Source organism: Colius striatus, chromosome 25 (genome assembly GCF_028858725.1).
Source record: "Colius striatus isolate bColStr4 chromosome 25, bColStr4.1.hap1, whole genome shotgun sequence".
In the NCBI taxonomy this organism is placed as follows: Eukaryota; Metazoa; Chordata; class Aves; order Coliiformes; family Coliidae; genus Colius; species Colius striatus.
This window is the reverse complement of record NC_084783.1, coordinates 1,352,785-1,364,820: the sequence shown is the minus strand read 5'-3', so window position 1 is coordinate 1,364,820 and position 12,036 is coordinate 1,352,785. Positions and strand designations below refer to the sequence as shown.

At 67.3% G+C, this 12,036-nt stretch overlaps 3 protein-coding genes across 5 annotated transcripts; all 3 read right to left on the bottom strand.

The window, feature by feature from the left end:
• Nucleotides 1-998: 998 nt before the first annotated feature.
• Nucleotides 999-3,883, bottom strand: LOC104558954 (perilipin-3-like). Its single transcript, XM_062015245.1, has 7 exons — nucleotides 3,751-3,883; nucleotides 3,354-3,549; nucleotides 2,848-2,930; nucleotides 2,463-2,760; nucleotides 1,927-2,117; nucleotides 1,722-1,844; nucleotides 999-1,638 (listed from the first exon to the last, which is right to left on the bottom strand). Exons 1-7 carry the CDS (start codon nucleotides 3,799-3,801, stop codon nucleotides 1,294-1,296), a joined length of 1,287 nt encoding a protein of 428 aa, XP_061871229.1. The 5' UTR covers nucleotides 3,802-3,883; the 3' UTR covers nucleotides 999-1,293.
• A 1,079-nt stretch (nucleotides 3,884-4,962) lies between these two features.
• On the bottom strand, nucleotides 4,963-9,074 carry LOC133627850 (perilipin-3-like). 3 transcript variants are annotated; one of them, XM_062015243.1, is made up of 8 exons: nucleotides 9,018-9,074; nucleotides 8,058-8,110; nucleotides 7,784-7,979; nucleotides 7,270-7,352; nucleotides 6,965-7,184; nucleotides 6,318-6,547; nucleotides 6,129-6,230; nucleotides 4,963-5,667 (listed from the first exon to the last, which is right to left on the bottom strand). In XM_062015243.1, exons 2-8 carry the CDS (start codon nucleotides 8,103-8,105, stop codon nucleotides 5,245-5,247), a joined length of 1,302 nt encoding a protein of 433 aa, XP_061871227.1. In that variant the 5' UTR covers nucleotides 8,106-8,110; nucleotides 9,018-9,074; the 3' UTR covers nucleotides 4,963-5,244. The 3 variants fall into 3 exon arrangements, with proteins under 3 accessions (XP_061871227.1, XP_061871226.1, XP_061871228.1); XM_062015242.1 differs by lacking the exon at nucleotides 9,018-9,074 and adding an exon at nucleotides 8,209-8,346; XM_062015244.1 differs by lacking the exon at nucleotides 9,018-9,074 and having other exon boundaries at nucleotides 6,318-6,502; nucleotides 8,058-8,144.
• Nucleotides 9,075-9,879: 805 nt separating this feature from the next.
• LRG1 (leucine rich alpha-2-glycoprotein 1) lies at nucleotides 9,880-11,447 on the bottom strand. The gene is made up of 2 exons (XM_062015253.1): nucleotides 11,292-11,447; nucleotides 9,880-11,161 (listed from the first exon to the last, which is right to left on the bottom strand). The coding sequence occupies exons 1-2, from the start codon at nucleotides 11,430-11,432 to the stop codon at nucleotides 10,160-10,162; spliced, it is 1,143 nt and encodes a 380-aa protein (XP_061871237.1). The 5' UTR covers nucleotides 11,433-11,447; the 3' UTR covers nucleotides 9,880-10,159.
• Nucleotides 11,448-12,036: the final 589 nt, after the last annotated feature.

The following is a 12,036-nucleotide window of genomic DNA, read 5'->3' as shown; positions in this document are numbered from 1 at the left end:
TTTGGGCTGTGGTGGAAGGAGGATGCCCCAGCCCCACACTGAGGCTGCTGTCGCTGTAACTCTGCCCTGGGGACAGTTGCAGGGGTGTTTTTTTTGCTCCAGGGCTGGTTTCAGGCTCCAGCCCTCTGTAAACAAAACCCAAATAAACCCCCCTCAACAAAGCAGCCCCTGTGCCTTTTGCCCAAGTGCTGGGAAGTGGGAGGAGGGGGGAGGAAAGGGGCTGGTGAGGGGCCAAGGGCTCAGCCTCAGCCTTGGGGGTGGGGATAGAGGGAGATGGAGGGTGGGGAACCCCAACCCCAAAGACCTTGAGGCTACAGGATGGGGTCTGTACCCCCTCAACTCCCCCTGGCCTGGGGCTGCTGGCAGTGCTGGAGGAGGAGGGAGGCCAAGCCATGGATGTGAACTGAGCAGAGCCATGGTGGGGCCACCAACAACCTGCAGGGCTGCAGAGCTGAAGGGAAGAGGCCAAATACAGCCCTGAGCAGGGCAGGGGAACAGGGGCTGGAGAGTTGTTTTGGTTGGCAAAGCCCTTGAAGCTCCTGGAGTTCCAGCCCTCCCCTCACCCTGCCCAGCCCAGCACTCACCCACAGCCCTCAGCACCTCAGCTCCAGGGCTCTGGGATCCCTCCAGGGCTGGGCACTCCCCCAGCTCCCTGGGCAGCCTGGCACAGGGGCTGACACCCCTCTCAGGGAAACAGCTCTGCCTCAGCTCCAGCCTCAACCTGCCCTGGGGCAACTCCAGCCCCTTTCCTCTTGTGACTTGGGAGAAGACACCGAGCTCTGACTCACTCCCAGCTCCTGTCAGGGAGTTGCAGAGTGATGTGGGGAGTGTCTAAGCCCCTGGGCTGGGGGCACAGGGCAGAGTGCCAGAGCCTAGGGCTGGAGGCTCAGTGCCAGGCTCTCCAGAAGCAGCCCCAGCCCCTCTCAGCTCACACCCAGTGCTTGGGGGGGGGGAGGGGGTGCAGTGATGAAGATCCTCCCAAAAAAGTCTCAGTCCAGTGCAAAACTAACCAGAATTTATTGCTTCAAGAGCCAGCCCTGACCTTACAAGACAAGGGGGGCTCGAAGGCACCAGGGATAAGGGAATGAGGAGGAGAGAAGATGCAGCTAGGGGCTGGAGGTGACCCCAAAAGGCACTTGGGGGGACCAAGGCACCCTCCTGCCCAGCCCTGCTGCAGCTGGGGGCCCAGGCCAGGCAGGCACAGAGGTTAGGAGCAGGATGGGCCAGGCAGGGGTTAGTAGCTGCTCCTACTGAGGCTTGGGGAGGGTGGGGGACACACACAGACACAGCGTGTTACTTCATCTCCGTGTCCAGCACCTGCTGGCCCGAGGGCGTGAAGGGTCCCACCAGCCAGGTCAGGGGGGGATTGTGAGCCACATGCTCCACCAGCTCATCCATCAGCTGACGAGCTTTGGTGGCATGGGCACGGGCTGTGGCCAGCACACTGCCTGGCAGCTCCTGCAGGGAGCTGGCAGAGGCCAGGGCTGCCCTCAGCTCCTCCACGTTGTGCCGGACCTGCCCCGCCGTGTCCTGCACGCTGCCAGGGAGCCCCTGCAGGCTGCTCACCAGGGGCTGGCACGAGCTCTGCAGCTGCTGGGCCAAGCCCTGCAGCATGGCCAGGGCACCCGACTCCACGGGCTGTGGGGAGACAGGAGGGTGGGGAGGGGTGAGGAGACACACAGGGTGACCCCAGGGACCCACCTCTCCTGCCCTTCACTCACCTCTGGTGCCACCAGCTCCTTGTCACCACCCCCTTGCTTCTTCCTCCACTCCAGCCACATCTGCTGCAGCTTCTCCTGCCCACCCTGCAGCTTCTGGTCCATGCCCTGCTTGAGATGCTCCACCTGGGAGGGGGAAGCAAGGCTCGGTGTGGCTGGGCTGCCCCAGCCCCAAGGTGCCACAGGGGGACATGGGGAAGGGTCCTACCAGGTCGAGGGCGCGCTGGAGCTGGTTCAGCACGTCCTGGCTGCTGTGCCTGGCGCTCTGCAGCTTGCCCAGGGAGTGCTGGAGGGCTCTGTGCCGCAGCTTCGTCGACAGCGAGCCCAAGCGCACGAAGTAGCTCTGCTGCTGCTTCTGCTGCTCTGTTTCAAAGCCCTCCACAGCTGTGGCCAGCTTGGCTGCAGGAAAGAGAGGGAGTTCCACTTAAAGAGAAGCTCCTTTGGTGCTGAGCTGAGGGAGCCCTGGCCCAGGCTTCCCAGGGAGGGTGTGGAGGCTCCTGCTCAGGTTTCCAGCCCCACCTGGACACGTTCCTGTGCCCCCTGAGCCAGGGGAACCTGCTGTAGCAGCTCTGCAGGGCCCTTCCAGCCCCACTATCCCATGACTAAGAGAAGCTGCTGATGTGGCCCCACCACCACCAACCCCACACAGAGCAGCATCACCCTACCCAAGCTCTACCCAAACCCCTCCCAGGGCCCCCTCCCCAGCCCACGACCATCCCCAGGGGGTTGCAGTCAGCTCCTTACCCAGCTCCTCGTCCGTCATGGGCAGGTAATGATCCACCAGCTCCTCTGACTTGTCCAGCACAGAGCCCACCCCGCTCACCACCATCTGACCCACGCTGGAGCCCATGACAGTGCTGACCCCGCTGCTCATGGCTGCCTTGGTGAGCTCCACACCGCCCTGCACAGCGCCTCGGGTCACATCCATCACCCCCGTCACCCCGCTGCTCACTGCGCCCTTGGCCCCCGCCACGGTGCTGGTCAGGACATCCCTGGCCCCTGTCACCGTGGAGGTCACCAACTGCTTCGTGTCTGAGATGAGCTGGGAGGGAAGAAGGGGCACAACTGTGTTAAACAGCACTGGGAGGGGCTTTGGCTGTGTTGTCCCCCCCTCACCTCACCCCGTTACCTTCTCGGGGGGCTGCTGCAGGATGGGCAGCTTCTCCTCCAGCTTCTCCAGCCCTTTGCAGGCGTATTCATTGGCTGTGGAAACTGCAGACATAAAAACATGCTGTGGAAGAGCTGCTGCCTCACTGGGGCTCTGCTGGGGACAGTTTGGAGGGGACCCCAAATCTCAGGGGGTGCTGCTTCCCCTCCAGCTTCTCCTCCAGCTTCCCTGGCCCTTTGAAGGAGCTTTTGGCAGTGGGAACATGAGGGAACAGCTTTTCCCTCCCCTGCTGCTTTACCAGAGCTCTCCAGGGTCGGTTTGCTGGCACCCCAAATTCAGGGGGTGCTCTGTGTGTGTGTCCCCCCATCCTCCAGCCCTTCACACCCACATTTAGCACCAACACAAACCAGAGACGTGACCCCCCCCTTGTCCCCCTCCTCTGCCTCCATCAGCTCTGCCATGGCCCCGTCCTCAGCACCCCCAACCCCCCCGGGGGTGCTGCCCCCGTGCCCCCCAGCCCCACTCACGCTGTGGTTCCAGTTTGGTGAGGAGGGGCTGTGCCCCGCTCACCGCCGCCGCCGTCAGCGTCTTCACCCCCTTCTCGGCGGCGGCACAGACGGACCTGACGTAGGGGTGACTGTCCTTGGTGCAGTTGTAGGCCGTGGACACCATGCCACAGGCAGAGCTCACCAGGGGCAGGTTGGCCACCCGGGTCACCACACTCTGCCGGGACAAAGGGCTCGGGGTGAGCGTGGAGGGACCGAGGCTCCTCTTGCACCCCACACACACACCCCCGACGTGGGGGGATTGGGGTATCCTTGAGGGCTCTCAATGCCCTCCCAAGGCTGGGATAAGCCAGAGCCCAGCCCCACGCAGAGACCCCCCTGGACGCCCCCAGCCCACCCCCTCCCTGCCCTCACTGACCTGTTGCTCCTCGGCCTTGGGCTGCTCCGTGCCGGGCTCGCTGCTGGCCATGCTGGCGCTGGGGAGGGGGCACAAGGCCTGGGAGTGGGGTCCGAGCCCTCCTTCGCAGCGGGTTTTGTAGCCCCGGAGCCCGGCCCCGAGCGCATGTGACCGGGACCCGCCCCCGGGGCCGAGCCGGGGCGGGCCGGGAGCAGCGACGGGCGCGGAGCGGCGGGGCCGGGGCTGGGGCACACCGACACCCCTCCCCCAGACCCCCCCGGGACAGGACGCCCCTGGACGGGCTCCACCGATCCCCCCGGACCCGATCCCCCGAGGCCGGGCTGCACCGACGCCGACCTCACCCCCCAACACCGACCCTCCCCCAGCACCGACCCCCCCCAGCACCGACCCCCCCCCCCAGCACCGACCCTCCCCAGCACCGACCCTCCCCAGCACCGACCCCCCCCAGCACCGACCCCCAGAGCACCGACCCTCCCCCAGCACCGACCCTCCCCCAGCACCGACCCCCCCCAGCACTGACCCCCCCAGCACCGACCCCCCCAGCACCGACCCCCCCCCAGCACCGACCCTCCTTCCAAGCACTGACCGACCCCCCCCCAGCACCGACCCTCCTTCCAAGCACTGACCGACCCCCCCCCAGCACCGACCCTCCTTCCAAGCACTGACCGACCCCCCCCCCAGCACCGACCGGCCCCCCAGCAACGACTGACATCCCTCCCACTGCTCCCGGACCCCCCCGAGCCAGGTTGCACCGACCCACCCGACACCCATCTCTCAGGACACTGACCCCCCCCCCCAACCTCTCTCCCCTCAGGGATCCCCCCAGCACGGGGCTCCCAGTGTGTTCTCCCCACCTGTCCCAGTGGATACTGGTCAAACTGGTCCCAGTGGATGCTGCTGGGAGCAGGACAGAGCCCCGGGGTACTCAGTGCCACCCCGATGGGTGCTGTGGCTGTGCCTGTGGTGTGAGGGACGCCCTGGGCACAGCCCCACGGCGGCAGCAGCGATAACCAGGACGAAGTTCAGAGCCACACAGCCACGGGTCACAGTCCAGCCACCCCAGCGCCCTCCATCCCAGCACCCATCCCCCAGTCCCCACCCCAGCCAAACCCTCCCCGTGGCTCTGCCTCCCCCGCTGAGCCTCAGGACACAGCAGCTCCGTGCTGGGAGCCCATCAGCTGTTTTAATGCCAAAAGAGCTTTTTTCCTTTCTCTTTAAAGCACGTTGAAGCTGCTGAGACAGAAATCCCCCAGCTCCCGGGGCTGGGGACACCGTGGGCAGCCCCAGAGCCCGGGCAGGGCTGGGCACACGCCGCATCCTCCACATGCCACCATCCCTCCCTCCCTAGACGAGTCCCCAGCTCATCCCACGCCGGGTCACCGAGGCCTCAGGGGTCCCAGGCTGGGTCCCAGAGTCCATCATCACCTCACACCACCTCCATCAGGGCTGGGGCTGGCTGCTGTGGCGGGCAGCTCCCTGGGCAGTGCCGGCGGCTCAGCGCTGGCTGCAGAGCTGCGGGGCAGCCGGCCCCCGGTGCGTCCCCTCCACGGTGACACAACCCTCCCATTTGGCCATCTCCACAGGGACATCCTCCGGGTACTCCACCAAGGCTGGAGCGAAGGGGCCCAGCAGCCAGGGCAGGGGCACGTGCTGCCCCACGTACCGCAGCAGCTCGTCCACCCCCGTCTGCGCCCGCGCCGCCGTCTCGCGGCTCTGCTCCAGCACCAGACCCGACAGGTCCTGGAAGGAGGCGGCGCGGGACAGGGAGCCCTGCAGCTCGTCCAGGCCGTGCCGGATGTGTCCCGCCGTGTCCTGAGCTGCGCCGGGGAAGTGCTGGCTGCTGGCTGCCAGGAGGGTGCCGGCGGCGTGGAGCTGGCGCAGGAGCCCGCGCAGCATGGTCAGTGCCCGCGCCTCCACCTGCGGGGCAGCCGTGGTGGGTGGGCTGCCACCCTGCCCCCTGGTACTCCCTGTGCCGCCCACCCCACACCTCGGCCTCCTCCATCAGCCTCAGCTGCACCTCGCTGTCTGGCATGGGCAGGGCACCCCCTGCTTCACCCCGTATCTGGCTCTTCTCCATCATACCCCCACCCCACACCTCAGTGTCCTCCATGGTACCTCTTCTGTACCTCACCCTCCTCCATGGTACCACCACCCCACACCTTGGCATCCTCCACAGTACTCCCACTCCCTATTTCAGTGTCCTTCACAGTATCCCTGACCCATATCTCAGTGTCCTCCATGGTACCCTCACCCCAAACCTCTCCTCCATGGTACCCCAACCCCAAACCTCTCCTCCATAGCACCCTCACCCCATACCTCACTCTCCTCCATGGTGCCTCAACCCCAAACCTCTCCTCCATGGTACCCTCACCCCTTACCTCTCTCTCCTCCATGGGCACAGCATCCTGCTGGCTCCACTCCAGCCACATGCGGTGGAGCTGCTGCCGGGTGCCATCCATGCCCTGTCGCCCCTGCTCTAACTGGGAGGAAGGGACAACGACGTGGCAGCACCCCAGGCTGGCTGCTGGGCTGGCACAGGGCTGGCAAGGTCCCCACCACATCCTTACCAGCTCGATGAGGCGCTGGAGCTGTGCCAGGAGCCGCTGGGCGCTGAGCTGTGCCCGCCGCAGCTCACCCAGCGAGCGCCGCAGGGCTTGGTGCTGCAGCTTGGCTGACAGGGAGCCCACCCGGACGAAGCAGCTCTGCCGCCGTCTCTGCTGCCCTGCTCTGGCCACCCCAGTGCCCACCACGGCTGTGGGACCATGGGGTGAGACCCACCTGGCTGGACCATCCCACACTGGGCATTGGAGCATCCCACGCTCTGCTCCTTGGCACGGGGGCACGGGGGAGCCCACCCACGGGAACCCACCCACGGGATGCTCACGTGAAGGTGTCACCAAGCAGCCAGGTGGCCCTCCCCAGTCACCTCTGCCATGACACAGGGGTGACTGTGCCCACTGCTCCCCTTTGCCAAGCTATAAATACCCCAGGCAGGCAGCACATGGCTATATTTGCTTTCAGGTTTCCAGGTGAGAGTTCACTCACTGTGGTGCCGCCTTCCCTGGCTTTGGCTTCCCACTGAGTGGGCACCATCCCCTGCACCGTGGCCATGGGCACCAGGGTGATGCTGAGCAGTGACATTGGGGGGGTCCTGGGGGGTGCCTTGGCAATGTGGGAGATGGTTTCCAGCATGGAGGGGGGGGTCAGCACTCACCCAGCTCCTCGTCTGCCTCGGGCAGGAATCTTTCCACCAGCTCCTCTGACTTGCCCAGCACCGTGTTGACCCCCGTGAGCAGCAGCTGCCCCACGCGGGACCCCACCACGGTGCTGAGGCCGCTGCTCAGCACCCTCTGCGTCCTCCCCACGCCGCCCAGCACCGCGCCCTGTGCCAGGCCCACCGTGGAGGACACCAGCTCCCTGGTCCCTGCCACCACCTGGGAAGGGACAGCAGAGACATGCCTTGTCCCCTCACCCACCACTGGCCCCGCTCCCCCTCCGTGCCCCCAGGGGTGGTGTTACCCTCTCGGGGGGCTGCTGCAGGATGGGCAGCTTCTCCTCCAGCTTCTCCAGCCCTTTGCAGGCGTATTCATTGGCTGTGGAAACTGCAGACGTGAAAACATGCTGTGGAAGAGCTGCTGCCTCACTGGGGCTCTGCTGGGGACAGTTTGGAGGGGACCCCAAATCTCAGGGGGTGCTGCTTCCCCTCCAGCTTCCCCTCCAGCTTCCCTGGCCCTTTGCAGGTGCTTTTGGCAGTGGGAGAGACAAGACATGAGGGAACAGCTTTTCCCTCCCCTGCTGCTTTACCAGAGCTCTCCAGGGTCGGTTTGCTGGCACCCCAAATTCAGGGGGTGCTCTGTGTGTGTGTCCCCCCATCCTCCAGCCCTTCACACCCACATTTAGCACCAACACAAACCAGAGATGTGACCCCCCCCTTGTCCCCCTCCTCTGCCTCCATCAGCTCTGCCATGGCCCCCTCCTCAGCACCCCCAACCCCCCCGGGGGTGCTGCCCCCGTGCCCCCCAGCCCCACTCACGCTGTGGTTCCAGTTTGGTGAGGAGGGGCTGTGCCCCGCTCACCGCCGCCGCCGTCAGCGTCTTCACCCCCTTCTCGGCGGCGGCACAGACGGACCTGACGTAGGGGTGACTGTCCTTGGTGCAGTTGTAGGCCGTGGACACCATGCCACAGGCAGAGCTCACCAGGGGCAGGTTGGCCACCCGGGTCACCACACTCTGCCAGGGGGGATGGTGGTGAGCTGGGGGGGTCCCCGTGATGCCCACAGCACCCCCCAGCCCCCACTGCGCTCCCACCTTGGGCTGCTGCCCATCCTCTGCTGGCACAGTGCTGCTGGCTGACATGGTGGCTGTGGTGGGAAGAGAAAGATCAGGGGGTGCCATGGATGGATGAGCCCCCCCAGCACAGCCCTGCACAGCCCCTGCTCCGCTGAGAGCTGAGACCTACCAGCTCATGACACGAGTGGCGGGCAGCTGGAGGCTGAGGGGGTGTCATGAGGGGGCTGGAAGGGGTTTGGAGAGCGGGCTCCCCTCCTGCCCCGCCGGGATGTGGTGAGATTGGCTCCCCTCGCAGCCCCCCTCACGGGTCCCCTCGCCCCGGGGAGGGTTTTGGGAGGTTTTCCATGTGATTCAGCCGGAAGCTGCGCTGCCTTTGCCTTTCGCAAGAGCCGGTGGGGACGTGCCACCGGGACCGTCCCTTCGGCGGGGCAGCCCCGGGACTCACCGCGGGGAGCGGAGCAGACACGTCTCTGCCCTTTGCGGGCTCCCGTGCGGGACGGGGCGGCGTCTGTGCCCGCGGCCCCCCCGGTCTGGCCCCTCTGCACCCCGGGGGGCAAGTCCTGGGGGGTTCGGGACGGGGGGATGGGCTGCGGGCACGTTCCGGCGCGGGGAACAGGTCCCCTTGGCTTTCTGGGGGTGTCCCTTTGGGTCCCGCGGCGGGGGGAGGACCCGCTGGGTCCCTGGGGGGGGGGGTCCCCAGGGTGGGAGGGGGAACGGGAATCCCGGGGGTCTCTGGGGTGCTCCGGGGCACCCATCGCGGTGGGGCGGAGCGGGGGAACACGCAAGGGACATCTAGGACCAGCCAGCCCCTGGAGACCCCCCCAGGGGCACCCCCAGGGACCCCCCCAGGGACCCCCCCGGAGACCCCCCCAGGGACCCCCCGGGAAGCCCCAAAGCCCCCCCAGGGAGCTCTCGGAGGTCCCCTGGGACCCTCTTTCCACCCTCCAACTACCGCGAAGTCCTGGCGCCGGTACTTACGTGTTGGGGGGGGCGGGTCTGTCGCGACCCCGGTCGTGATCGCGATCGCAGGTCACGATCCAGGGCTCCCGCCCAGCGCCGGGCACCGAGTTGGCGGCGGGAGCCAATCAGCGAGGAGGAGGGTCGCGACGAACCAATCAGAAGCGAGGGGCGGGAGGAGGGGGCGGGGTCCTGGGGCCCAGCCACGTGGGGACCCCCCCGGGGACACCCCCCGAGTGGCGCGAGACCGGGGACCCGACACCGACCCCCGCACGGGGCTCAGCGGGACCCGGCCCCGGCGTCTCCGGCCCAGGGGTGGCCCGGCCATGGGGCCCCACGCTGAGGAACCAGTGGTGGGTGTCCCCAAGCCTGGTGTCCCCATCCCCTGTGTCTCCATCCCTGGTGTCCTCATCTCCAAGTGTCCCTATGTCCAGATGTCCCCATGCCACACATCTCCACACCAGGTAACCCCATCCCAGGCGTCCCCATCCCAGATGTCCCCATGTCCAGGTGTCCCCATGCCACACATCACACCAGGTAACCCCATCTCCAGGTGTCCTCATCCCCAGTGTCCCCATCCCAGGTGTCCCCATCCCAGGTGTCCCCATGTCCAGGTGTCCCCATGCCATGCACCTCCACACCAAACATCCCCGAGCCAAGTGGAGTCCTCAAAGAGTCCCTGTCCCTGAGGGTGCCCAGGTCAGGGGACAGCAGTGTCACCCGGGGGTGAGTGGTGCTGGGTGGTGGGCAACTCCAGCCCTGGGAGGCATTAGGCTGGCCCAGGTAGGGGCACAAGGAAGGGACACAGCGGGTAGGGGACAGGCATGGCTGGGTGATGTGGTACCCCTTGGGGACTTCATGGGGTGACACGCAGGAGACAGTGTGGTGGCACCAAGAGACCACGTTTAATGTGCTCTGTGGGTTGGGGACAGGGCTGTGTGCCAGGCAGGGTGGGCACAGGGACATGGGAGAGCCTAAGCCAGGTGAGAAGGAGCCAGGAGCCAGTGGGATGGGGATGGGGGCCACTGGGATGGAGCCGGGGCCATGGGCATGGGCACAACTGTGCCCCTGTCCCCCTGCCTCAGTTTCCCCCAGGCTGGGCACAGAGTGTCAGGGAGGGAGGTGACATCCCCGGGCACCCGCGGTGACCCCAAGCCCCTCGCTCAGTGCTCTGGCAGGTGCTGCTCACAGCCCATGTCCCCAGCCTGGCTCACGGCGGCCACCTCCTGTCCCCGGAGGGCCGTGGGGGTGGCACAGAGGGTGCAGTGGGCGGCCAGGAGCCGGGGGGCCGCCCACCGCAGCAGGGCCAGCAGCGGGCACTTGCAGGCCCAGGGGTTGCCCGAGATGTCGAGGTCCAAGACGGGGCCGGGGGGCCGCGGGGGCAGCTCCAGCGCCCGCAGCCGGTTCCGTGCCAGGTCGAGGACACGGAGGTGGTGCAGAGGGGCGAAGACGGCAGCGGGCAGCGCCCGCAGCTCGTTGTGCTGCAGGAAGAGGAAGCGCAGGGCGGGCACGGGCTCGAAGGCGGCGGGTGGCAGCGTCTCCAGACCGTTCCCCTCCAGGTCCAGCCTCTCCAGCGCCCGCAGCCCCGCCAGAGAGCCCAGGGCCAGCGCTGCCAGGCGGTTGTGGGACAGATCCAGGCTCTGCAGGGATCGCAGAGGGTGGAAAACCGCCGGTGGCAGCTCTGCCAAGGCGTTGGCAGCCAGGTCGAGCCAGCTCAGGCGGGAGAGGGGCTGGAACCAAGGCGGGCGCAGGGCACGCAGCCGGTTCTGCCGCAGCACCAGGTGCTGGAGGTGGCTGGAGCTGGTGAAGATGGTGCTGGGGAGGTCAGCCAGGAGGTTGCCCGTCAGATCGAGGACGAGCAGGGTGGGCACCGGGCGCAGGAGGGCTGCGGGCAGCGTGGCGAGGCGGTTGGAGGAGAGATGGAGCTCCTGCAGCCGGGGCAGCCCTCTCAGGGCGCTGGGACCGAGGGTGCTCAGCGCCGTGAACTCCACCGAGATGGCCGTGGTGGTGGGGGGCAAGCCGGTGGGGAAGGTGCTCAGGGTGGGCTCCGTGCAGACGAAACGGGTGGCGTTGGGCTGGGGGGTGCACGGGGTGACGGCGCTGAGCGCCAGCAGCAGCAGCAGCAGCGGTGGCAGGATGCGGCCCGGTGGCATCATGGTGCTGGGCTGCAGGCGAACGGCCACCGTCAGCCGTGGTTGTGCAAGCCCTGCCCTGCCCCTGCCCACCCGAGCTGCAGGCAGGAGGGTGCTCCGACCCCCGTGTCCCCGATCCCCCGACCCCCAGCCGTGCCCTCACCTTCCCGGCGGCCCGGGGAGGCTCCTGCGGCCCGTCCCGTCTCCTCGGCGGCACGTCGGGGTGGGGGCTGGGGGTAGGCTGGTGGCTTGTTCTCACGTGCCGGTTGGGAAATCGCTGCCTTTGGTGCCAGCTCATCGGCATCCGGGGCAGAGACAGGCTGCGGGGTCTCCAATGGCAACGCAGCGGCTCCTGGGGGGGCTCAGCACTGAGCACCCTCCCCCCTTCTCTAGGGAAGACCCCAACTCAGGGTGGGCAAGTGGCTCCGTGGCACAACGCGCCGGTGGCTGCTGCAGGCTGGGCACAGGGGAACTCGTGGCATGGGAGAAGGGAGGGAGGGGGGAGGGCGTGCTGGATGTGACCCGCGGGGGTTGGGTCCTTTTGGGGGGGCTGTAAGAAGGTGCTGAGGCAGCGGCCGGGGAGTGGCCTCGGGTAAATGGGCGTTTATTGGGGCCGCGGGGTACAGACCGCGGGCGGCCGCATGCATGGCCGCGGGGAGGGGGGCAATGCAGCCCCCCACCCTATTTACAGCCTGCCACCCCCTTGGGGACCTGCCACCTCCCCCTCCCACCTCCCCGGGAACCTGTCAGCCCAGGGCTGGGCAGGACTGGCACCGAAAGGGCACCCTTTGCCAGCAGAGAGTGGGTTCGGTGGGGACCCCCCCAGCCCCAGCGGTGCCCCCCACCCCAGCTGTGCTTTCCAGGGGAGGGGGAATGGGAGGGAGAGGAGGGATGAAGATTCTCCCCCC